This window comes from Pogona vitticeps, chromosome 6 (genome assembly GCF_051106095.1).
Source record: "Pogona vitticeps strain Pit_001003342236 chromosome 6, PviZW2.1, whole genome shotgun sequence".
Classification (NCBI taxonomy): Eukaryota; Metazoa; Chordata; class Lepidosauria; order Squamata; family Agamidae; genus Pogona; species Pogona vitticeps.
In genome coordinates, this window is record NC_135788.1 from 87,274,532 (window position 1) to 87,300,882 (window position 26,351).

The 26,351-nt window shown below is 45.1% G+C and overlaps 1 protein-coding gene across 2 annotated transcripts in view; it reads right to left on the reverse strand.

Moving 5' to 3' along the window:
• Positions 1 to 444: 444 nt before the first annotated feature.
• GRN (granulin precursor) overlaps positions 445 to 26,351 on the reverse strand; it is a 32,283-nt gene continuing 6,376 nt past the window's right edge. Inside the window, exons 2-15 of one of the 2 annotated variants that reach the window (XM_020797990.3) lie at positions 22,647 to 22,800; positions 22,215 to 22,361; positions 21,121 to 21,205; positions 19,659 to 19,777; positions 17,718 to 17,856; positions 17,229 to 17,335; positions 15,027 to 15,156; positions 12,305 to 12,402; positions 10,776 to 11,015; positions 9,009 to 9,245; positions 7,445 to 7,672; positions 6,400 to 6,627; positions 4,759 to 4,998; positions 445 to 1,822 (exon numbers count right to left, since the gene is read on the reverse strand). In XM_020797990.3, coding sequence (XP_020653649.3) covers positions 1,676 to 1,822; positions 4,759 to 4,998; positions 6,400 to 6,627; positions 7,445 to 7,672; positions 9,009 to 9,245; positions 10,776 to 11,015; positions 12,305 to 12,402; positions 15,027 to 15,156; positions 17,229 to 17,335; positions 17,718 to 17,856; positions 19,659 to 19,777; positions 21,121 to 21,205; positions 22,215 to 22,361; positions 22,647 to 22,787 — 2,286 coding nt within the window. In that variant the 5' untranslated portion in view covers positions 22,788 to 22,800 and the 3' untranslated portion in view covers positions 445 to 1,675. The remainder of the gene's footprint in view (positions 1,823 to 4,758; positions 4,999 to 6,399; positions 6,628 to 7,444; positions 7,673 to 9,008; positions 9,246 to 10,775; positions 11,016 to 12,304; positions 12,403 to 15,026; positions 15,157 to 17,228; positions 17,336 to 17,717; positions 17,857 to 19,658; positions 19,778 to 21,120; positions 21,206 to 22,214; positions 22,362 to 22,646; positions 22,801 to 26,351) is intronic. The other variant, XM_078377788.1, reaches the window with a different exon arrangement.

Sequence of the window (26,351 nt, forward strand, 5' to 3'; positions counted from 1 at the left end):
GGTATTATACCAAGTGTATCAGAACCGGCTAACAGCCCTTCAGATGCTCATGCTCACTCGCCAGCTCCAGGCTGCACAGCCAACTGAAAGACAGTGGGAACTGCCACCCAACAGTATATGGAGCACCACATGCTTCTCATCCCTGGTCTACACACAGAGAGACAAACATTTTGGCTGCCACTCAAAGTGCCTCCCCTCTCACTGTGGTTGGGTAAAGGACAGACAAAAGTTTGAAATAGTTCCATTCTGTCGTTTGATTTATTCGAGAAACCTGGTGGGCACATGCAAGTGGGTGTTTCAAGGAGTAGTAGTAAACATGTCTTATGTTAAGTGTTAGACCCACGTATGTCTTGTGAAATTTGAATTCCCATGCATCACACAGTCAACTTGTAGTCAGTTGACTAGATGGGTGGTGCAAAAATGCAATAAACAAACAAACAAATGTTTAAATCAGCCCATTTATTAGAATATTCCACTCTTGCATGTTCAATCAAAGTTTGCCAACAACGACAATAACAAAAAAGAAATAATCTTCTGTCCTCCATACATGGAGGTTCTGATTGAGAGAGTGTGTGAAAGGCGAGAGTACGAACCAGTTCTGCCTCCTCTTGCAGGGGAGATGCAGCGTACCACAGTGCAAGATACAGGGTACCACAGTACCTGCATTGCAAGTTGTAAGAGGCAACAGACTGCCTCTGATGGCAAAATCCAAGCCTAGGGTGACAGAAAACCAGGCACACACGTTTGTCCCCGTCTTATCCCAGCACCGAACTGAACACCTCCTTGCAGGAGTGCCAGGCCTCATAGAAAATGGATGGAGGGTGCATGAAAAGGCCACTGGGAAATGCTACAAAATGTCAGGTATGAGCTGCAGGGAAGGAATGCTTCTGTAGCCACTCTCAGTTCCCAGTAGTTCAGGATGCTTGAGTTCCATTGATCTCTGGAATTTTCCAAACAAAGGTAGCACTGGCTGGGTTGGCACAGCACAAATTCTCTATTGAGGCGATGCTTATTTTCAGTTGGCTATAAAAGTATCACCTCAGAGTGGAGTTTGTTCTTTCACAAGCACGGTGACTTTGACAGAAGGGATGGACGGTGGCAAAACAGAAGTGATGCCATCCACAGGCTATGGAGGGACAATGCGCCTCTAGGGCAGGGAGGGCAAAGGGTGCCCCAAGAAGAACTAAAACAACAACAAAACCCCTCAAACCCTGCCAAGCCAGTGTCAGGAAAAAATAAATTCCCCTCGTCATCTTTTTTTAAGGAAAAGAACATGTAAAAAAAATTAAACAAAACAATATTTTCTTAAAGACGGTGTGCAACAGAAGAGGCAGAAGAAGAAAAAAGACAACCCACAGCTTTTAGGAAAAGCTAAAGAGGGCAGCACTTCCAGAGTCCATGCTGTAGCCACGGGGATTCTGGGCATGGCAGTGAATTAGGGACCTCGGAGGCGGCCTGGAAACAGGACAGGGGGCTTGTTCTTTGGGGCTACATTTGAAAGCAGGAAAAGAAAGCAGCCTCTTCCATCCGCATGAATGCCAAGTGTGGGAAAACAGCCGTTTCCCAAGGCTCAGAACAGCCGCTTGACGGAAGTGCCCTCCACTCCTTGAAAAAAGCAGTGCTGGTTACTCCAACCCCTACCCGAGAAGGGGGCACATCCACCCCAGAAGGCACTTCAGAGCAATGGGCGCGAGGGGGCAGAGCGAGGGGAGAAGGCACCCACGTCCCAACGAGGAGGCCACTTCTTGTAGCACTCAAAGCCAGAACGGGAGCAACGGAAGCCAGCTGGGCAGCAGTGGCGCCGGTCGGTACAGCAGGATCCCTGCAAGGTTGGGTGGCGGAGGGGGTGGGGCGAGGGAGGAGAAAAGAAAGAGAGGGAAAGGGTGATTTTTTTTGTTTTTTGGTGTGTTTTTTTGCTTCCCATTGGAAAAAATGAGTGTTCATAAGCCTAGATTTATGGCAAAACAACAACAACAACAACCCAGTAGCTGACAGGCACCAGTGGCCTGCATCACAGAGCACATTACAATGGCAGATTGCTGATGAAATGCATTCTTTTTCAAATTTCTGTCTTGCCCTAACTGAACCTCTCATACGAAATTACTGTTAAAAAACAAACCAGAAGTGATCAGGAACATGAAATAAAGATGGAAAGAAAAACAGATCTGGAACCATCACACAGCTGTATCAACAGATTTTTTTTTAGACAACTCCCAGAATCCCCCACTCAAAATGTTTACTGTGTGTGTGTCGTGTGTGTGTGAGAGAAGTGTAGTGAGATGTTGAACAGCAGTGGTGACAAAGGATCCCCCTCAAATATTTTTCTTTTGATGCTAATTTTCCCAATTTCTTCACCATGGGCCATTAAGACAGTTTTATATTTTTCCATGCTTTTCTTGAGGAGCTTCTAAATGTTTTTACTAATCCCAAACATTTTTAGGCATGTGTTAATACAGCTGTGTGGCAATGCATCAAATGCCTTTTTATATTCTATCCAGGCCACGTTAACGTTTGTTTTTAATTTTTTTGCATTCTTCAGTATCATTTTATCAATAAGCAGCTGATTTTTTGTGCCTCTTGACTTTTTAAAGTTCCCTTTCTGTTCAGTTGGGTATAGGGAGTTTTCAGTTAAGTAATTATATATTGGTCTTGCAAGTACTCAAGCTTGAACACTGTTGGAAGGCACGTAATTGGTTGATAATTACTGGGTGCATTGCCCTTTTGATTATCTTTTATTATCAGAAATGTGTGGCCTGTTGTCATCCAGTCTTTAGTTGTAGAATTTTGAAGTAAGTGGTTAAATTGCACTGCTATATGCTGATGGAGACTTTAACCAAAGTCCGTGCAGCTCATCTGGACCAGGTGCACTCCAATTTTTCACAGCCTTTACTTGCCTCTTAATCATTTCAGTTGTTATTACAATATCATCAATTAATTTTCCTTGAGTTTCTTTACAGATATCTTTAATTCATGAGGCATGTTTGTTATGTCCAGTTGGGCTTTCCCACATTTCTTTCCAAACTTTTAGAGCATCATCTTTACATGGCCCTAATTTATTTTGCTCTGCATTTTCTCCTAGTTACACCGGTACCTCACTTTACGAAAGCTTTGCTTTATGTAATTTTTGGTTTACAAACCAAAATCCATAGAAAATAATGCCCCGGTTTATGTTTTTTCCACTGTACGAAAGGGTTCTCCCCAGGATGTATTGCGCCTGGAGGTTTCTAGCGCTGCCCCCATTCCTAACGCAATCTATGTATTGGTTTATGAAATTTCTGCATTACATAACGTCCTGGAGGACACATTAATTTCATAATTAATGTATGTATAGAATAATCATTGGTTATTTCAAAATTGCATGTTTTCTCTATACTGTTTCAAGCATCCATCATATCTTTCAATTTTCTTTGCTGTAGCTGTTATCAATTATTTTAATTCTTCCATAGTTTCAACAATTGTTTTCTTTTCTAGGTCATATATTTTGCAAAGCCTGGCTTTTACTTTTTCATTTTAAGTTATGAATCTTTCTCAAGTCTTTTAAGTTGCTAATGACTGCATACAATTTATTTTTCTTTCTAGCCAAATTTTCCATTTTGGGGTGCCATGGGTTTTCTGGGGTTTTTTAAGCTTGTAACCACATTCCATGGTTATTATGGTAGCTGTGCTACACATCAGCTTTTTTGTTTCCTTTAGCGTATTGGTTGGGATTGTTCTGATGACAACATATGCATCATTCAGTACATCTTTTACTGGTTTACTTTGTAATTGGCGCAAATTGGGGAACCTTGGTCTTTCTGTGTTCTGGCTAATATGGGTTACCATTTTCCCCCTCAGTGTTGTTTGCTGTTCTGTCAATTCATAATTTCTGGGTTGTTCCATAAGTTGTTCCTCTGTTGACACATTTTCTTCCATTATTGTGTCTACCTTTACCCTCCATTTGTCTTCCATATTATAGTCATTGTTCTGTGCTGATTTTGCCACCTTTTCTAGTTTTTGCAATTTTAGTTCTGAAAACACTTTACTCCAGATGATACATCTTCTCTGGTCCATTAATCATAGTTTAGTTATGTCACTACTTGGGTGTCTCCTTTTCCAAATTTCTATCATCCTTTTTTTGAAAACCATGAGATATTGGGTTCACCTTGTAATAACATTTCATAATTTCTCAATTTCTGGTGAGACTCCAAGGTTTGTGTTTACATTGTTCCAGTAGCTTTGCAGCAGCCCATCCTGGTTCCTCAACAGGGTCGGCTGAACCCTGCAACCCATTTGTCACCACATGCCCAGGGGCTATAGCATCTGACATGGTGCTTGTTAACCCAGGCAACAACCAATCCAGTATGGATTTCTGTTTATTTCCTTTCATCATAGTTGATGGTTGGTGGGCACAGTTGGTCTGGCTTTTCAGCTGAGACCTGTCTGGCTTGGGAGACCTTTCAGAATAGCTCTCAACCTCATTGAAGCACACAAGCCCCTCTGCCTCAACAAGGCCTGTGCCCATGGAGGGGATGATGATTACATCTGTTATACTGTTAGAAAATTTAGATTAACTTCTCAATGTGCAGTGTGGTAAGAAGCAGATGTGGCTAGACTCTGGAAGCCATTGCTGGAAAGTCCCACCTTTTTCTAAACTAAAACGGCCACCCTAATCATTTCTGGTCTCTTCTAAACTAAGATGGCCACCCTGCTTGAAACTTCATCCATCCGTTTCTCACTACAAACACTTCTCCCTCAAAACTCCACAGCCTGGTCACTGACCTTGTCGTAGGGGCAACAGGCCCACCCACCCGAGCTAGCCTCACAGCAGGTCTGGCCATCGCGACAGTAGTGCTGATCACCACAGGACACATCCCGGCTGGATGTGGAAAGACGTGAAGCCATCAAAAGACCGCCCGAAGCGAGGTCCCCAGCCTCTTGCTGCTTCTCACAAGTCTGGGCTGCCACATTGCAGGTGTAGCCCGAAGGGCAGCAGTGCTGGTGATCATCACAGCAAACAGCCTGCAAAACCGAGAGACCAGCCTTAGTTGGGGGCTCAAAAGAGGGGCGCAGCCATTCTTGACCTAGCCACACAGCTGCCTAATATATGAAAGGGCATTTCTGGTTTCGTTTCCTTTTTCAAAAAACAAAACTATGCTAATGAAGACACAACTTACCCTTTTTGCCTTCTTACCTCAGTCAAAAGAACCACTTCCACAAAAACAGCTGCACAGTATGCAGAATACGAGAGTTAACAAATAAAAAGTTAGAAGCGCTACCTATTTTGGGATGGCCTTAAAATGGCTTTGATTGCCCTAAATGCTTCTGAGTGGCAGACATTCCACTAGAAGGGCAGGAATGTTCCCTCCAGTGGCTCGTTCTTTAGCTGGCATCAATCCTCCCTCTATCATAGCTGCCACCCAGCCCCTCCCTTTTGCAGTCTCCGTACATAGTCCAGCTTGCTGTGCAGGTCTGCTGTATGCTGACATGGGAATTCTAGGTATTGCAATATAAAAAAGAAACAAGTGTTTCTAGCTTTGGATTTCTCTATGATCTAAGATCTGGTACACCTTAACATTCCTGAATTAAGTGATGGAGTGAAGGAAGACAGCAATAATCAAAAACGTAAGAACTGGTCTTGGAAGCTGACATCACTTCCTGGCACAGTCATTTTGCCGGAAGTACAACTGGCTTTTCTCAGCATAGCATCTGGGTCATATTTTTGACTGCTGACTTACTTTAAAAGGGCGTACCTTGCTCTATTCACACCAGCAACACTGTTAAATTCTATGACCCATGCTTTCCAGGCAGCCAAAGTTTGGTTCTCTGGACAACTGGCTCTTTCCCATTGCCACTGCTTCTACACCTCTCCCTGTACTTCAGAGGTGTGCTGCTTCCACAGATGGGTGGCAGTGCCCCCCTTAAACCCTATGGGGGGCATATCCTGCCACTGCCCTCTTCATGACTTGCCTTCAAAAAACAAAGTGCATTCTCCCTGTTTTCGGATGAACAGCACTTCCAGGAGACTTCAGCTTGAAAACTAGATCTGCATTCCCTTGTACACCTTATTACATTGCTAAAATACAGATATTTTGTTTCACCAAGATACCCATATTTGGTGGGGATCACTGGAAGCCTGCCCTTCCTCGCAAAGACAAGACATATGTGGCCTGGGGATGTATTGCTCAGCCTGGCTGTATTTGGTCATACTGGCTGCCAACGGCCCAACCTCAGCCCTCTACCCTATTTTCTAATACATCTGTGTCTGACTGAAGGTACTATGTGAAAAGATATGGCCTGTCACATATTGCAAGAAACCAGAGGTGCCCAGAAATATCCTCTACAGCGGAAAGGGTGATGTTCTGGCACCCTGTGCTGCACCAGAGCAGGAAACCATAGACAGGAAACCTTGGCTGTACTCACGTTGGGCAGCTGGCAGCAGCTCCAAGCACCCGACACCCCCTTGCAGCAGGTCTGCCCTTCCTCGCAACTGACCGTATCATTGCAGCGGATGCCACGGATCTGAGTCATACGGGCAGGATGTTTAGGTGCCCAAGGGAGGGAGTGCGATGACTCCTGGCAGGTGCCTGAGGATGGATCACAGGTGTAGCCGTTGGGGCAGCAATGCACACGGTCTGCACAACAGACAGCCTGCAAGGCAGACAGAGAGTTCTGGAAGGTGAGACAATACCATCTGGCCTCGATGAAAAGCTCTGATCTGGTTCATCCCAGGGCACAGCCTCCCCTCGGCTTAACTCCTTCCTTCGCTCTCTAGCCTGTAACTTTGTGACCCACAACCCCTTCGCCTTTCCCTTCCCTTCCCGCCAAGATCACACACGCTCAGAAAGAGGCACCCCTACAAAGGAGGATATTTCATCCTACTTGGGAGATCCAGTTCCTCTTGCTACAACCACCGTAGAAGCCTGCAGACCACGCTACTCCAGCTGCAAGACACATGGGCATCCGACAAGAATCATCATTACTGGGTAGCCAAAGGCTGCCAGTGAAAACAGCAAAGAGAGTCACAAAAGACAAAATATAATCACTCCAGAAAAGCTTGATGGGGCTTCTGGGAGCTATAGTCCAAAAATGCAGAGAAGATGGGTTAGGTGATGCAGATTTTCAAAAAGCTTTAATTCTTGACTCTCCTGTGTCCAGAAATTAACCAACCATCATGCTCAGCTGTGATGAGGTGTAGCAAATAGAAATGTTTAGTGGAATTTTCCTCTAACATTAAAAAAAAGAGATCTTGCTAGGTTTCAGCATTACTCATTCGTTCTTAAACTGAGACTAAAATCTTCTCCCAGTGGCCTCCTGATTTTCTGGACTGCACTTCCCATAATCCCTGGGCTTTATTGGCTGGAATACATATGATAGATAGTCCTAAACCTCTCAAGGGCTCCAGCTGGCCTCTCCCAAGCCCTCCGATCAAGATCTCGACTCTTGCTGCTCTCCCAAACCTACTGACCTGTGGGAAAGGGCAGCACCCCCATTCGCCCGAGGCCAGTTGGCAACAGGTCTGCCCATCTTTGCAGCTGGTTTTGTCATCGCACTTCACATCCTCAACCTGCCTTGCCCGAACGGGAGCCAGCGAGATCAGCTGTGAAGAGGCCGAACTCTTCACACAGGCACTGCGCTGGACGTTGCAGCTGTAGCCGTTAGGGCAGCAATGCACATGGTCCTTGCAGCAGACTGCCTACAGGGAAGACACAACAAACCAGAAGCTCATGGTCCAGCTGGCCTCCGGTTTATGGGAACAGTTGTAGTGACAAGAGTGGGCCAGGCCTGGACCTCCGCAAATCACTCGACTGCAAGACCCAACATTTCTCATCACTGGCTATGTCAGCCAGGGCTGATGGGAGTTGGAGTCCAACAACATCTAGTGGATTGTACTCTGCCCACTTCGTGGCAAAGCAGATCTCTGCATGACCTGAAGTAGCTGGGCAAGGATTTATGATTCCCCATCACTTACCAGCAGCAACAAAGCCCCCATTCTGCTCCCTCCAGCTAGTTTAAATCACCCTGCTGCAAGAAAAGTGTCTGGTAATCAGAACTGTGTATTGATGAAAGATTGTGAACTATGCCCGGTTCTAGTACTTACTCATGAATATTTAAGATCATACTTTTCAAGGTAGTATAAAACATAACCAACCCATAAAACCAAGGCACAGTTTGAACATTAAGCATAAAATAGACTGTAAAGCTGAACTGAACTGGGAAGGCTTGCAAAAAGAAAAAAAGGTAAGCTTGCAAAGGCACGGGAAGATTATTTCACATAATAGAGGATCACACTTATTGTCTTGTGCTGAACAACTGCATGGTGGACCTCAGGAGTCTGTTGGTAGATCTCAGAGATCAAAGAAGAAGCCAAGTAGCTTCTGTACAGGCCTGATGTCTGTTGAACCTTGAACTGAACCAAAGGAGATTGAGGCGGGAAACCTTACGCACCAGGGCCAAATTCAAGCCAGACGGCCACATCCTCCTCCCCACAACATCACTGTTTTCTGTAGGGTGGCTTCCCCCCCCCCTTATTTGAAAGGGATGAAACGCCTCCCCTAAGGCTTAGTTCCTACACACAAGAACTTTCAGTTAAAGTACACTGGTGCGAGTGGCCCCTGCCCTTTTGCCTCTAACCTCACCCGGCACTGAAATGTGGCCCCTGGAAACCTCTCCCAGACTGAATTTGGCCCTTGAGAGGAAACAGATCCTTCACCTTGGCATTAGTTCACTTGCCTACTGATGTGAAGCTTGCAGACTTTGTTTCTACTTACCCATGGCTGGCTTCTCTGGGGAGCTGTACAGAGGATGGTCTCCACCAGAGATCCACAGGCCAACAGAACTAGCTCCCCAAACAGGAAAAAATACATTGCTGGGCCTTACCAGAGGCCCCAGTGAACAGAAAAGAGCTATTCCCTCTTTGTTGGCCAAAGACAGCCCGATAAGCCAGCCCAAAAGGAGAGTAAAATCAAGACCAAACAAAACCACATCATTTTTTTTTGGAGCAGGGTTCCTGGAGCTGCCTCCTCACCAACCTGTGGGAAGGGGCAACAGGCCCACACTCCTGTCACTAGCTGGCAGCAGGTCTGTCCATCCGCACAGCTTGTCTTATCATCGCATTTCGTGTCTCTGCTCGAAGAGGCGACGGCAACAATAGCTGGCTTCTTCTCCAGCCAAGGGACACTGTTTCTACTCTTGAGGCAACTGCCCTGTGATGGGTCACAACGGTAGCCGCTGGGGCAGCAGTGGACATGATCTGGGCAGCAAACAGCCTGGAGGGGAAAATGGAAGTCAGGCAGCTGGAAGGAACTATTGACTCTAATGGACTGTATGGAGGGAATCAGATCCTGGATGTAACATGGAACAAACAGCACAATTACCCGAGCTTATTACAAGTACTTTGCTCTGTAATGACAAAGTTACAGTTCAAAACAATATCAATATTTTTGAGCGACAAGCAAAATTCTAAAGGTTCATAATAAGGACTGGGGGTTTCAAGTTCATCCCCCAAACAATCAGGCCTTACACCTCCTCTCCCATTGTGGGAGTCCTGGACATCTCCAAAAGAGAAGGAATACAGTAGAAATCAATATTCCCAAACATTGTACCTTTAGATGTGGTAGACTACAAACTCCCTTCATGGCTGGGGATAATGGGAGTTATAATCCAACTTATTTCAAGGGTGCCAGGTTGGGAATGGCTGACTGAGAACATGTGCAAGTGCTGAAGAAAACCTTCCTGTAATTGGCCCTGACATATGGAGTCAAGAAATTATTGATCCTGCAAGATACCCAGCTGCAAATCCACACCCCAAAGCAGGTCTGGTTACATGAGACAGCACCAGATTTGTGACTTGTCCTACTTATGCAGAAAGTAGAGAACCCAGTTCACAGAAGCAAAAGGAACACAGGGATGAGAAGGGGGCTGCCCTCCAGATGTTGTTGGGACTGCAGCTCCCAACGTAATCAATGGTGAAGAATGCTTGCCCGTTAATGATGTTGAACCATCCCACTAAATATGACCAGCTACTATGTGATACCCATAGGTTCGGCTAAAGAATTCAAGAATTGGAATCGGCAACTCAAACTAGATAAAACACTGGCTACAAGGATGCAGCTATTGATACGTGTGACTTTATCTATAACTATACATTGGTGCTCTGCTTAACGATTACCCCGCTTGACGACAAATCCGCTTCGCTATTGTGATCGCAAAATGATGTTTTAATGGGCAAAATCCACTTTACGACGATCGGTTCCCTGCTTCGGGAACCGATTCTTCACATTATGACGATCAAAACAGCTGATCGTCGGGTTTTCAAAATGGCCGCGGCTGTTCAAAATGGCTCCCCACTGTGTTCAGGACGGATTTTTCGCTACACAGGCATCGGAAAATGGCCGCCCTATGGAGGATCTTAGCTGGATGCTGAGGTATTTCGCCCATTGGAATGCATTGAACTGGTTTTCAATGCATTTCAAATGGGCTTTTTTATTTCGCTTGATGAGGATTTCACTCTACAGCGATTTCACTGGAACGGATTATCCTCTTCAAGCGAGGCACCACTGTATTTTCTTCTGTTCATGTACTCATTTGAGATCATACCCATTTTAAAGCTGACAAAAGTGGAACCACGAGTATGCATCCAGATGCATACTCATGCTAGTTTTAAGCCCACCTTCCATTCTTAGTTTCATATCCAAGTACAGACCAGAAAGCACATGACAATCAACATGCTTCAGCAGCAGCAGCATGCCGAATCTGTTCTGCTAGGGATGGAGTGGGACTTGGGGCACCTCTCTCACCTGTGGCACTGGGCAGCAGCCCCAGGCCCCTGACACCAGGCGGCAGCAAGTTTGTCCATCTGGGCAAGTCGTCTGATGATCACATGGCACCGCCATGCCAGAAGAGGAGGCTGTGGATCTTGCGTCTGTCTTCAGCAGCCACGGGACACTTCGGTTCTCTTCTTTCTCGCAGGTGCCCATTTCCACGTTGCACTGGTAGCCCTTGGGGCAGCAGTGGATGTGATCTGCGCAGCACACAGCCTGGTTTGGGGGTGGGGGTGGGGAACACCAACACAAAGGGCAGAGCAGCCCGTAGTCACAGAACTATTGGGGTGGGAGACATTCAAAGTTGCTTTTTATTGAACCATACAGGGAGGCGGGGTCCTTGAAAGACAGTAACTCATGCTGACTGGCAAGCACTCTTAAGGAATCCTTAGTGAAGTTTCAGGAGTGGGGTCCTCTGCCCTGAAGGCATGATATGGCTCTCAGACATTCGTCATCTGTACATTTGGGGGGGGGGAAGGCATCTTCAATCCCACATCTAGGGGCTATAATGGAGGAATCTCCTACTCCCACTAATTGGCAAATAGAAACAGCAGGGATCCCCCTTCCTGGTTCACTCCTCCCCCACTTTGGCTGCATGTTCAGAAAGCATGTCAATGCGTCAGCTGACAGTGCCTCTCCCCCCTTCCCCCCACACAGGAAAAGGGAGGAAAGAGCAAAGCTGGGTCCTTAGTTCCACTCAGTACTTTAAGCAAGGGACTAAATCAGTAGTTTTCAACCTTGGGTAATGCCAGGGGTTCTTGGACCAAAAACCTCAGCCAGAACAGCTACTGGTGAAGGCTTCTGGGAACTGCAGTCCAAGAACACCTGGGTTACCCAAAGTTAGAAGCCACTGGACTAAATGATGTCAGGTCGGCATGGCTGCATCCTGTGTTGTCATCTGGTCCCCAGAGCTAAAGGGCCATTGATTCAGTGGAGCCAGGACTCACAGAGTCAATGCCCTGGGATTTTAGTTACAAGAAGCATGACACCATTCGCCATCTTTCAGGCTTCCTCGTTCCTTTTGAGCTTTGCTCCAATCCTTACAGCTGTTTGCAGAGAAACTGAGCAGCATATTTTTCCAAGCCATCCCTCTTACAATGTAAAATATTTGAAAAGTGTTTTAGTCCTGTTTAGGTAATTAAGACCTATTAGATTTACAAAAGACCTTGTTGATAAGGATTTTTTTTATTTTTGAGGAGGGGGTTGGCTATAACATTAATCATGAAGAATACTCACACTTTCAAATTTATCACTACACCATTGACTATATGTGGGAGGAATCTGGCCTTTCACTCAACTCTAGTTCCCTTACTTCCCAGGTCTACTGCTAGTGATCCTTTACAACAGCAGATATGGAGAATTGAACTGGTGACCTCCTGTATGTAAAGGATGCAATTCACCCGCTAGCTAGTGCTACTTTTTGATCATAGTGGATATGCCACTAGCACGACTATGGCTTACACATCCATATACCAGTACCCTGGGACAGGTGATAACCTTCTCACCTCTTCTAATGGGCAGCACCCCCATTTGCCAGAGACTGTCCTGCAGCAAGTGTTTCCATCTGGGCAGGCGTGTTCTGGATCACAAACGACATCACGAGCTGCAGGGAACATAAGCAGATCTCTGCTGAGTTAGACCACAGGATTCTCTTGTCTAGCATCCTGTTACTAACAGTAGCCAAGTTGATGGGTCAGGGAAGCCCACAAGCAGGACAAGAGTTTTTCTGCAATTGAGACTGACACCAGAACTCAGAAACATTACTTTTGGGAAGCAACATGGCCAAGGATTCTGGATTTTGTATTCTAAAAAATTAACATTTCCAAACTCTTTGGACACACAGTCTTTGATACAAGAGATAACATATAGTGGTGCCTCGCACAGCGAGGTTAATCTGTTCCGGATTAACCCTCGCTGTGTGAAACATTGCTCAACGGAAAGTAAAAAGCCATTGGAACGCATTATATAGCATTTAATGCGTTCCAATTCGGCCGAATACTCACTGTTGTGCGATGTTCCTGGATGGCCGGCAGCCATTTTCGCGCCCTCCCCTCGCTGAACGAGGGCGCGAAAACGCTGCGCGCGGCCATGCGAGACCGCGGATCAGCTGTTTGGCAGGTCCAAAATGGCCGCCGGAACAGCCAAAATGGCCGTGCGCAGCATTTTCGCGCCCTTGGTAAGCGAGGAGAGGGCGCGAAAACGCTGCGTGCGGCCATTTCGGCTGTTCCGGCAGCGTTTTCGTGCCCTCCCCTCGCTTACCAAGGGCGCGAAAACGCTGCACGTGGCCGAACAGCTGATGGGCGGGTCGCAAAGCGAAGGTCAGTAAGCGAACCGCTTACCGACCTTCGCTCTGTGATTTTCCCCCTATCTAGGTGCTGTTTTGCGATCGCATTTGCGATCACAAAAACGGCATCGTTGCGCGGATTCGTCGCTCTACGGAGCGACCGTTGCGCGAGGCACCACTGTATAACCATAGAGACTAGGAGCCATGGCTAGCCTCACTCTCTCCAAATCTAATTCTTTTTCCAGAGCCATCCAAGTCATGGGCCATCACTGCCATCTTGTGGCAGCAAATTCCAGCTCTGCACTGTGAAAACGAATATCCTTTAAAACTGTGTTTCCCCGAAAATAAGACAGGGCCTTATATTAATTTTTGCTCCAGAAATGCATTAGGGTTTATTTTTAGGGGATTTTTTTTCATGTACAACAATCTACATTCAAACACAGTCATGTCATCTTCTGATTGCTGCACAACAGTGGAGGGCTAGGTTGCACTTAACTAGGGCTTATTTTGGGGGTAGGGCTTATATTACAACCTAACAGTTCGAAAGCATGTAAAAATGTGAGGAGATAAGTAGGTACCACCACAGTGGGAAGGCAACAGTGTTCCGTGTCTAGTCATGCTGGCCAAGTGACCACGGAAACTGTCTTCGGACAAACGCTGGCTCTACGGGTTGGAGATGGGGATGAGCACCGGCTCCTAGAGTCGGACACAACTGGACTAAATGTCAAGGGGAACCTTTACCTTCTATTACAAGCATCCTAAAAAAAATCATACTAGGGCTTATTTTCAGGGAAACGGGGTATGTCCCAACTTCTCCAACATTCAGTTTGTGGATAACCCCCGTTTCCAGTGTTAGGAGAGGAAAATAAATAGTTTTTCTTATCTACTCTTGCTGCTCCACAAACAACTTTATGCATGCCCACCATATATTCCTTTTTTTCATTTCCAAGTTAAAGAGTCCTCCCTAAGTGTAATTATCCTGCAATTGATATTCTTAACTTATCACCAGGCTTTAACTAAAACACATTTTTGGCCTTCTCAGAACAAGGGACACCCTCTTCCAGCCAAGCAGTAGGAAGTTCAGAACAAAAAGGGGAGGTAGACTGCAACTAGTTTGGAGCTCAGTTCATGGGGAAAATACTTATCCTTTAATTTAAAAGGTAGCTAAACCAACCAACAAGAAGCAACAGCAAATAGGAGAAAAACATAGGCATGCAGTGTCCCAAACTATATTTGATATGTGGTGAATTGTGACAAACAAATTGTTATGTAGAATTCATTCAGTACCTGTGCCTATTCTTTCTTCTGGATCTCCTCATTACTGTCTCTCTCTCCTCACCTGGTACAAACATCACCAAGTCCACTCTTTACCTCATGTTTTAGCCCCCTTTCTCCACTAGTCTGAATGTTCATCATGTCATCATCATACCCTTGGCCGAGGCTGGCCTATCATTAAGCGGAGGGAGGCAAGACCTCAGGCAGCAAATTGCGAGGTGTCATGGAAAGATATAAAATTGTGCATTAATACATTTTCGTTATCGTACTTTAAAAAAAAGTTTACCAGGAGAAAGCAGAAGTACTTGTGGGACTTACTGCCTCAGGTGTCAAACTAAAATTATGCATCTTGACAGCATTGAGGTGAGGGAGAACCACTGGCATCCTAGGTTAGTCCTGACATCAAGTCCTCACCATCCAGATATAGTATTTTTCGCACCATAAGACACACTTTTTCCCCACAAAACAGGGGGGGTGGAAAGTCTGTGCGTCTTATGGAGCGAAGAAAACAGATTATATTTTCCTGTTTTCTTCTCCTAAAAAATTGGTGCGTCTTATGGAAAGGTGCGTCTTATGGAGTGAAAAATACGGCAGGTTCTAACAGCCTCATTTCAACACATACAGTTCTCTCAGGATGTCACTCCTCAATGCAAGCAAGTTCTCCTTACCTGTTTGGAGGTCCACAGAGAGACGGGTGATGGGCCATGACCAGCGAGAGGTCATGGTGCATTTAGAATGTGACAGATCGCATGTGGTGCCCTGTGGGCAGCAGTGAAGGTGATCATCACAACACACTGCCTGGTGAAACAACAGGGAAAAGAGCAGAAGGTCGTGGGCATCAGAGCCAGTAAGGAGCTGCCTTTCTTGGCCAAGCTTGGCAGGCAGATTCTAACAAGTGGGCACCAATCAATGCAAGCAGAACAAACCTACTTTTTGGCAGCATCTTACAAATCTTATGTATTTAATTTCATTTGTTAGCCATCCCATGACAAGGATTCTCTTCTAGCCCACAAGAAATACTTAAAATTTATAGTCAATTATTTCAGACATTTAAAACATAGCATCTATAAAATATACTCACAATATATCCTAAAAAAACAAAATAGAAAAATGAACACATAAACCAAAACCACAATGGAAAAAGTAATCTGATTACAGAGATCTAAAGCAACCTTGTCAAGGTTTGAAAATGTGTATGCATAGAGCGTTAAAACAATTAAGACCATGGAAAATGTCTTTGGACAAACGCTGGCTCTATGGCTTGGAAACGGGGATGAGCACCACCCCCTAGAGTCGGACACGACTGGACTAAATGTCAAGGGGAATCTTTTTAAAAATGCCAAAACTGGGGAGTTCTACTCTGAGTGGACTGGCACCAATATTCCTTGCACCATTTTTGTGTGTACAATTACTTTCAATGCTCCCTAACTGGCCCTGTGACTGCAACATTTTGTATATTCTAGGCTAGAAATAGGCATGAACTGCTGGTTCAGTGGTTCGTGCTGGTTTGTTTCTCAGCCGAACAGGTGTTGAGTGATTCTGAGCCTCACCTCCTCCAGCAGGCGCCCACTCAGAGGCCCTCTGAGTGGGCGCCCGCCAGAGGAGGCAGAGCTTGAAACCACCAAACACCTGTTTGGCCAAGAAACAAACAGGCACAAACCGCTGAACCACCAGTTCATGCCCATCTCTACTATAGGCTACATTTCATTGCTTTTACAACCTAAAAGGGAAAAAGACACAACAGTCACCACAAAAGCAGAAAACTAAAACAGCCTCTCCCTTCCAGAGGCTCTGCAAATATGCTAGACTCTGGCTTGGGAGCAGGAGAGTCTCAAGCCAACATATCTGGAGGGAAGTAGGTTGAGAAAGGCTGGAACAAGATGTAATTTCTTTCTTTACATTAAAATATGAAGATGATATTAAAAGTTCGGGAGAACAAGAAATCAAACATTCCACAATTGGAGGGTCGCCATTTCAAAAGTGCAGTCCCTCCTCCACCTAGTTCAACATGAAGGACTGAATCTGTGGAACGCCAGGACCTTCATGATCAAGCCCAGAACCTGGCTAAAAACTGGCAAGCCAGGTTTCCCAGCAAAAAGGGCCACAGAAAATCAAATGGCAATTTTTCTGAAGCAGAGCCAACAAACCATTGTGGTTAGAGTACTGGACTTAGAGTCAGTAGGGCCAGATTCAAATTTTGATTTACCATGAAACTCACTGTATAATCATGGGCCACTCACACACTCTCAGCCTGACCCTCCCTCACAGGGTTGTTGTGAGGAGAAAAAGAGAACCACATACGCAGCCTTGAGCTCACTGGAGAAAAAAACAGGATACAGATGTAACTAATAAATAAATGAAGAAAATAAAGAAGGCAGTGACCTTTTGTGTGAGTCCTCAAGTCTGGGTAAAACAAAGGAGCAGCTGAGTAAGAGACATCATTTCTTGGTTGTGTCTAGATATGGGTGCTTCGTATTCAAATTACATATGAAGTGCAGCAGCGCAGGTGGTGCAGATTCCATTCCCCTACCTCCAGGCGATTTGTTTACTACAAAACCAATGCCTGAATCGTTTTCTAAAATGGAGGTGCCACATTTTGAATTCAGCATGTAGTTTGCACAACTTGTGGCTAATTGACACAGTGCTGGGGTATAGATTAGTCATGTGCCAGGGTCACATATCCAACCATGAAACCAAGATGCGGTCCTGGCACCTCCTTAAATAGCTGCAATTAGCCATGGCAAGTTAAGCAAACCTTACATGAACAAAACTGGATTTTGGCCACTGGAACAGTATCATATACGAGATTCTTGGGCTCCAGGTACCGGACCTCTCGGACTCCAGGAGATTAACTCTGATCTTATACTTACGTTTTGTAAGGGGCAGCAGCCATACTGGCCAGTTGGGAAGAGACAGCAAGTTGCAAGATCAGGACAGGTAGAGTGATTACCTGGGCAGATATTTTTCTGAGCCAAACCTGGGGAAGGGAGAATTAAGAAGAAAAGGGAAACAAAGGAATGAGAGACGAGAAGAGGCTGCTATGGAGAAGATGAACAGTTAACTGAACTCCTGACCTCTAACTACACTGGTAACCTGAAGAGAGAGAGTCAGCACTGGATCAAAACCTGACCCAGACCAGCAAACCTTTGCCCCTTAAACCAGAGTGCAGTGAACCAAGAGGCAAAGAATTCCAGAAGTGCCTCCCCCCCCCCATGACAGTAAAAATACAATAATAATAAATGAGACCATCAATATATTTGCTGCCCTTTCACAGCATTCTAAATGTAATGCCTCACCAATGGTAGGACCTTCCACTGGAGACAACCCCGATAACATCCCCTGCCACCCACTTTCCGTACTTAATGCCTGGGCTCGTTTCTTTGCGGGAAACTTCTTGCCAAGAGGTTGCTCCCCAGAGGCAGAAGAGCACCGCTCATGCTCCAGATCACAAGTCGTGTCATGAGGGCAGCAGTGGATCTTGTCCGAACAACAGAATGCCTGGGGAAGGGGGGGGGAGAGAAAGAAGGCAGAGATCAGCGTGCCAGCCCGACCCGTCCCTACTGCTCTCCTATGCGTGACAAGGGCCCCAGAATTCAGTTCGTCAAGAAGTGCAATGTATTATTATTTTTGATCTGCTTCAGTTCGATTATTTTTATGGTACTCTTAGTGAATTCAGCTTTCTTTAAAAAAATCTTTATATTCTGGTGTAAAACAGCATGACAATGAACTTGAATAGCAAGGAAGAAATCTAAATGCAGAGCTACTTCAAAATAACAACCACCAAAGTGAGTTTTCTAGCCTTTCTTATTGTAAAGCCACATGCTTGAAATCACACAGGAAATGTCTGGAGAATCTCTGAAGATAGGCAAGAAAAGTGACAAAATAAGACTTCTTACAAAGGCTGAGCCTCAGATTTTGCTACCTCCTAATGGACGCAGCAGGAACAGATTGAATCGTACAGAAATATATGTACTGTGCAGACTGGGGAGTAGTTCAGAATTCAAATTTTCTTAGGATAGAATCAGGTCATTTTATATATATGTATATCTGTATGCATGCATGTATAAAATGTAATTCTGCCAGTGGGCAAAGATTTTTCCATCCTGCCATGCCTTTTTTTCCTAGTCACAGCCCTTGAGGTGGGGGGGGGGAGGATTCATTCTTCTCTCCCCTTAAGACCGTAGGAACAGTCCTGACATTTCTTTGGGACACTTCCGAGGATGGCTATTTTTTTATTACCAATAACCATATTTACAGTGGGGAGTGAAGATGTTCCTAGATAAGAGTCCCCATTTCTGTACAGCAGCCTTCCCCAAGCTGAAGCCCTCCAGACGAGCTGGATCACAACTCTGATCATCTTCCACCTAGCAGGCTGGAGTGATGCCAGTTGTAGTTTAGCACATCTGGAGGACTCCAGGCCAAGGACAGCTGCCTTACAGCAGTGATTCCCAACCTTGGGCCTCTAGATGTTCTTGGACTTCAACTCCCAAAACTCCTGGCCAGCAGAGGTGGTGGTGAAGGATTCTGGGAGTTGTAGTCCAAGAACACCTGGAAGCCCAAGGTTGGGGACCACTGCCTTACAGCGTGTGACTCCATTTCCTTGCACCCTGGGGAACCATGGCGCTCTACAAGTTTTTCTTTCTAAGAGATGCCAGCACTCCGTTGCATCACACAGCTCCCCCATCCAACAAGTCAGGGGGGGGGGCTCCACTTTGCCCAAGAAAACCCTCCCCTGGAAGATACAGTCAGATTGCGTGTGATCCAAGAGCAGAGCTGGAAAAACAGCGGTGGGAGCTATTGCCAGAAGTATTTCTAATAGTTCTGCCCATGACTTCTTCTGTGGTCTTTCTTTCAATATACAAACTTATGACTCTTCCTCACACTATTGTGCAACCTGACCCGCTGATGCATCTTCTGGTTGACACGTGCCCTGACCCTGCTGGACAGCTATTTCCCCAATGTTGCAAAGGCTTTATTTTTCAGTCTTTGTTCCTCAAATTAGTATAGAGTAGTAAGGGACAGAATTGAAGAAGGCAAAGTGAGGTTTATTAGTGAGGGGTCTTGGAGGATTCGATAACTGACATCCTGACCTAATTAAATCCCTTGAGATGGGAAAAGTTAAATATTCAATTAGCAAATCCTCCAACAATTATCACATAAGCCTACATCCAGTATTAGTCTTACCAATGGGACTCAGCTTAGCTGTAACTATTAACTGCCATTCATTTCAATGGGTCTAATCTCTGATAGCATTAATGTTGTGTTTGCCCCCATTGCTTCTTTTATGCAGCCCTTCATACCTCTGGCATAGGGCAGCAACCCCAGGTTCCATCGGGCATCATACAACAAGTGGAATCATTGGGGCACTCCGATTCATGGTCCGGGCATTGAACGGCACTGACTATGGCAGGTGTCGAAACTGGAAATTCAAGCAGACAAACACAAAACAACCACTTTTGCAATTATACGTCTTAACGAATTTTTGAACATTCTAGTGATTTCATTTTCAGTTTGCAACCTGTGAAAGCCACTACTGCCTACCTCCTCAAGTTGTCCTTTTTCACTGACAAAAGCAATAAACCAATAGCTCTACAAAATTCAGCCTAGACATCATGATGGCTACAAACATAACAATGGTTCATGCCTAGAAATCTTGACATCTAGCTTTTGTGTGCTGCCATTTCTGATGCCACAAATATATCTATTTCCTCCTCTGTGCAGAAACTGTCCTGCCTGCCCTATATATAATAGAGAGGGGCTTTTGTGGCAAAGAGTGGCATAGATCACATTACAGCCCAAACTGAGATGCTCCTGAGGCTACAGTTGATGTAATGAGCACCAGAGTAGACATGGGGATGGAACTGGCATCTAGTTTTGTAGTAAATCTCATCCCTGTCTGCACCCATGCTGCCTGGTCTGCTATGGACCGTAGGGGGGCATTTCTTACCAATTCTAACAATGCAGTGTCTGACAAAGTGCATCACAATTCATTAAACGTCACAATGAAATAAAAGTGCCAAAAGATTTCTTTATTTATTGATTTTGTTATGCATAGTGAAAAAGACGACCGTCTTTGACAACAGCTTGCCCACAACACCCTGCTGCCTAAGGCAGAGAAAAAGTTGCTACTTCTCTCCCCACTCCACCCAACTTTTAGCTGAATCGTTATTCCACACCCAGGAGCTGCCCTATACTGTGCCTGAAGGCAGTACATTTTATTAGGGAGCGCGATGCAAGGTGGGAGGGAAACCCCTACAACACCTGGATGCCCTCCCCCAGCATCGGTCCCCTGAAAGTGACTGCCTCTATTGTCCTAATGGTAGCATCGGACTATACGGTCTTGGTCTGTGATGCCTAACCCTTGGCAATGGCTTGCCCCATCGGAGCAGGTACTGCACCTGCTCGCATTGTCTTGGTTAGCAAAACCCCAAAGTTTGGGAAAGCTCCTTTTTTTGCATAACTCCCAGAAAATCCCATTCAACATAGCTTTTAGGGGATTCTGTAATTTGTTGTCCAAATAAAATAACCATTCCACACTCTGGGAAACGCCTCCCCAAAGACCTAGAAAATGGGTTTAGTTTACTGAATGTTTTCCTACAGAGAACTGGCCATCCCTGCCTCCTGTAGCATTTCAAGCAGACAGGTGTGGAGTTTTTCCTTTTTGGTTCCTAACCAATGTTTATTTGGAGAGCGGGACATAAATTTTCACTGCCATGTTTCATGCATTTAATTGTTACGCTGGGTCTCCCTCTTCCAAAGTACCCTTGCTTTGTAGGCAGGATCGACCGTCAGCACTGCAGTGGGAGCCCAGGGGGCAACAGTGGTGTCCGTCTGCGCAGGAGATGGCCTGTGAGAAAGAGAGCAAGAGTCAGACAAAGATCCCGAAGCATTTAGCACAGGTGAACAGGGTGGTAAACAGAAAAGCCGTAAGATGCCTGCATATACAAAAGCCTTTGCAAGCCCCCCCATCCCAGTCAAAAGTGATGAGAGTAGTAATCCCACACATCTGGAAAGGTGCCAGGTTGGGAGAGACTGGGCTACATATCTGAGAAAAGGGGTGGCGAAGTAGAGCAGGAGGGCCACCTCTCTGAGGGCTGATTTCTAGAGAGGAGTGTTTGTTTGTTTGTTTGTTTAACTTATATGCCGCCCACTCTACCCAAAAGCGGGTGAGACGGGCATGTGTGACGTTCCTCTAACTCTTACAATGGAGTAATAAACTAACCAGAAAAAGGTGATCATCGTTATCACCACTGCTTGGCCTGTAGGCTGATCTACAGAACTCAGAACATGATCCATGTTACAGCAAGGAGATAAGCGTGATCCAACTGCTATTCAACATGCAAAGACAGGGGTCATTTAAGAAGGCTAGCAGCCCTTCATCCCAACTATCCAGAGACAGACCATATAAACTGAAGCTAGAAATAGGAAAGATTGTGGCATGGATTCTCCTTGCGCGATTCTGCCCACTCTGTCTGATCTGACCAAGATCCTTCTCCTATGAACAAAATGAACCAGTACCTTCAACTGCTCCCCATATCAAGTATAAAATACTTAAAATATACCAAATGAGACAAAAAACTAAGAAGTATATATTTTGGATATCTAGCACGATATATCTAGTTTCAGTACAGAATAAAGCAGACCTGGAGGCAGGGAAGTGGGGGGCAGGATTGAAATATTAAGTGGCCAAAAGGGTAGATCTCAGTCTTTGGTCATCCCAAAGAACTTGCAAAGTTTGAAAGAGGCATTACAAATGCTAAAAACCCCTGGGCAGGATGGCCATTGGCGTTGGGCTTGTGGCATTCTGGGAGTTGTAGTTTAGTCATGTTTGCGCTTGCAAATTGTTCAGGGCTCACCTCCTTCCAGGGGCAACAGGCGAAGGCTGCGTCTACAGTCAGCAAACATGAGTATTCCAGCGGGCACGTGCTACCGTCAGGACACACAACACCAGAGATCTCATTCACACTCTCTGGGGACAACATGCGCAGGGAAGTTCCCACAAACTGTGAGCAAAAAGAGGAAGCATACATATAAGAAACACCCCAACCCCAGGCCCCCAACACACTTTCACCTAAACAGCAGGATTCAGCCAAAGATAACAACAACAACAACAACAACAACAACAACAACAACAACAACAACAACAAAAGTCACTTTTTGAACCACAGCTTCTAGAGTCCACTAGTCAACACGATGGCTAAAGGGATCTGGGAGTTGTAGTATCTGGAAATTTTCTTGTGCAAGAGATACTCAACCCATAAGTGGCATCATTCAGTGAAGGTGCCTACCTGAGGTGGGTCACAGCAGGCATACTTCCCTCCCGGGAGCTGGCAACAAGCAGAAGATTCCCCACAATGGCTTCCATCAGGGCACTGAAGAGAAAAGGCTCTCCCACTTAGCACCACGCACACAATCAGCTCTGCCCACATCTTGGCCACAAACCTAAAATGATGACAATTGAAGAAAGAAGAGAGACCCAACAGTCAATTACAGGTGGAGCCAGTGATTTCCTGATCACGCTGCACAGTGAAATGCCTGAGCCCAAAAAACAAGGCTCAACAGCAAACACCATCGCCTCATGTGACAGTCATAAAAATCACTGTAAGACCATGACGCATAGGGTGGGTTGGGTGTAAGAAGGGCTGATTAAAGGAAATTCCTCTGTGGCAACACGAAGAAGTGTCCCAACCCCTGGAGGTTGGTCATAAACCATCCACCAGGCTAGGAAGAAGTGCTTGTCCAACAACTAGCTTGTCTCTCCTCGCTGCACCACTGATACAATCACCTGACTTTTAAAATGTCTTATTGCTGAATTAGTTTACTGATCGGTTATTGGGAATTCTGAAAGGATCATCAAGTTTGCAAGCACATTTTTTTAAAAAAATGTATGATTAAAAAAACAACAGTTCAATAGCACAAGAGAAAATATTTAGCAGGTATTGCAATTTTGTAAAAACATATAAAACTGTCCTTGCAAATTGCTTCCAGAACTCGCATCATAGGTTGTACACACCTCTTGCCAGAGCTTCAAACTGTTCCTTTTTTTAAAACTACAGCTCCCAGAATCCTTTAGAGCAGTGGCTCCCAACCTTGGGTCCCCAGATGTTCTTGAATTGCAACTCCCAAAAGCCGTCACCACTAGCTGTGCTGTCAAGGATTTCTGGAAGCTGTAGTCCAAGAACATCTGAGGACCCAAGGTTGAGAACCACTGAACAATGTTGGCTGTGAGATTCTGGGAGTTGTAGTCTAAAAAACCCCCACAACCTTCCCAACCTCTGTCCCCTATCCAACCACCCCCCTCTGACGCACAGGTATTTTTTTAAACAGATGCATCTCATCAATTTGTTCTAAGTTGCATTGTTTGACCATAAGCTTTATATTTTAACTTTGGTGGCATGCCCAGAGGGCTTCTGTAACTGAAAGATGGCAAAGAAATAAATTGTGATGCAAAGGAAATACTGTCAGGACAAACACAGTTCAGAACACAGACCTCTTATAAACATTCAGTTACTTTTCTGAAGCCATGTGGTGCAACATGAGTCCCAGTTCCTTATCTTCAAAGTGTGAAACGGGGCTCAATGAGCAACTTCCATAAGCAACTTAAATGTACATAGTGTTATATCCCTAAATAACATCTGCACTTCCTCATATCTCTCTGGGCTGACAATACATCCACTTGGAAATGCAAATAGAAAACTGAGGATGTGCACCCCAAATTTAGCTTTAGGCCATCATGAGTCTTGATCTAGTTTCAGGAAAGTGTCCTCTACAAAGCAATCCAGCATCACACCATCACGACCACCTTCAACTATTTCTCCTGCCTAAGATACTGCTGAGTGTGCTGGGCCTCCAACAACTGTCACCAACGTACAGTAATCAGAAATAAATAAGAAATATTGGGGGCACATCCCACAATACGTTTTCAGCCACCGCAAATAAGACAGCCTCACCACTAGAAGACCATCCTTTAAGAGATATCCGAACACTTTATCCAATTCAACAGCTGCCTTTTGATCAAAATATTGTCATGCATCCCCTAGTTCATGCTAACGACTGTTAGAATGAATGGAAAATGTAGAAAGAAGCATTTTTGACATCTAGGGAAACCACATGTCAGACCATATGTCAGACCAGGGATAGGGATTGTGCAACACTCATGTTCACACACACACACACACACACCAGCTTTGGAACAACAGTTTCCACAATCCCTCACACCAATGGCTACACTGCCTAGAAGTGACAGGAACAGCAATTCAACCACATTTTCCCCACCCTTGTCACTCGCCAACAGAATTAAACAGAACTTGGAAACATTATCTTGGTGGATCATAACCCCCAGAATTATAATTCACAAAACTGAGCATGCAGCAGTGAAAGGCCTGAGCCCAAAAACCAGACTGGCAGGGTATCATCAACAGTCAAATAAGCTGACTAAGAATGGAACCATGTTGATCCAAAGGAATTATAAAAAACCCCATCCACAGATAGGCAATACTTATTAGGATGAACAATAAGTGCTCAAAATGTATCAGCTTTCAAGAGCTCAGAACTCTCAACTCTGATTAAGAACTTTAGACAGAAAAACAAAAACACTGAGGAAGGAGGAACTGGCTTTACCCAAGCTTATAAAGTAAAATTTCACCTCCAAAATTCCTATACAATGATTGTGGTTTCTTTGCAACTCTGCTAAAGTCTCCAACAGAATTTAGAAGTTTTGCCCTTGAGTTGATGCAGATGCATCCTGCTGTCGTCCTTATATCTGCAGAAATCAGGTAATCCCGATATTGACTCCTTCCTTTGTGGGCTTTGACAAAGGTCCTGTGATATCTACATGATTCTGTGACTCAGGTCTCACTTCCCAGTCTGGGATGAAATCTGACTGCAAATCCCGAAATGCTGACCCAACTATTTAGATCAGTGGTTCTTAACCTTGGGTAACCCAGGTGTTCTTGGACTGCAAATCCCAGAAGCCCCAACCAGCATAGCTGGTGGTGAAGGCTTCTGGGAATTGCAGTCCAAGAACACCTGGGTTACCCAAGGTTAAGAACCACTGATTTAGATGTCCATGGTTCACCCACTTTATCCCTCATGTAAGCTGATAAAAGAGTTCTAGAGATAATAAAAGCTTGATTCTGGTAAAATTATTGTCCAAGTGTGGATTTTGGATGTGCTACAAGAGTTGTGCACACAAAAACAGAGTGGACCAGAGGGAATTATTGCAGGTGACCCTATCAAGACCTAACAGGGACACATGATATGGGATAACCTTCCATTCAGGAGGCAGCACTAGATTACTTCTGAACACATACCACCCAAAGATTATTTTGGGGTTTGAAGACATATAAACTCAAAATCCTTACTGTGTCTGCTGATACAGCTTGCTTTCAAATCTGCTGAGAATAAGGAAGTGAGAACTAGTAATCAACGCCAGTTTCATTTCTTATAGGGCTCCTCTTCTCTACCCACAAGACATTTGTCAAATTGCTCTGTATGGGAACATCTGTTTCGTGCAGTGTGTTATGACTTGCACAGCAGCCTCAATGTCCCTTTTAACTCATAAGGCACCCTACACCCTGAGCAGCAAAACCTGCCTTTGGAACAGCTGTCTGGGTTTCGCTACTGCTCTAAAAACCATAAAGTCTTTCAAGAGCAAACATCCAATGATTGAGGAACCAGAAACAGAGCCCATTCCAGAGTGGGGTGGGAAGAAAACAGCCTGTGTTTTGGGCTACACCTGCTCCTGAGATGGCTTCCGATAAAACATAACCTTCAACAAGATGTTGAAAGCAAGAGACTGCAAGCATATTCCACAGTATTGATTTATCAGTGGTAATCCAGACTGTCCCTTTGCAAGACCACAGATCTGAACTCTTCAGCTGCTCATGGAAGATCAAGTACAGGTTCATACGCATATCACTTGCTGTCATGCTTTCGTCTGGAAGACCAAGACCAACTGAACTTCTCATTATCATGAAACGTGAGAAAGCTGA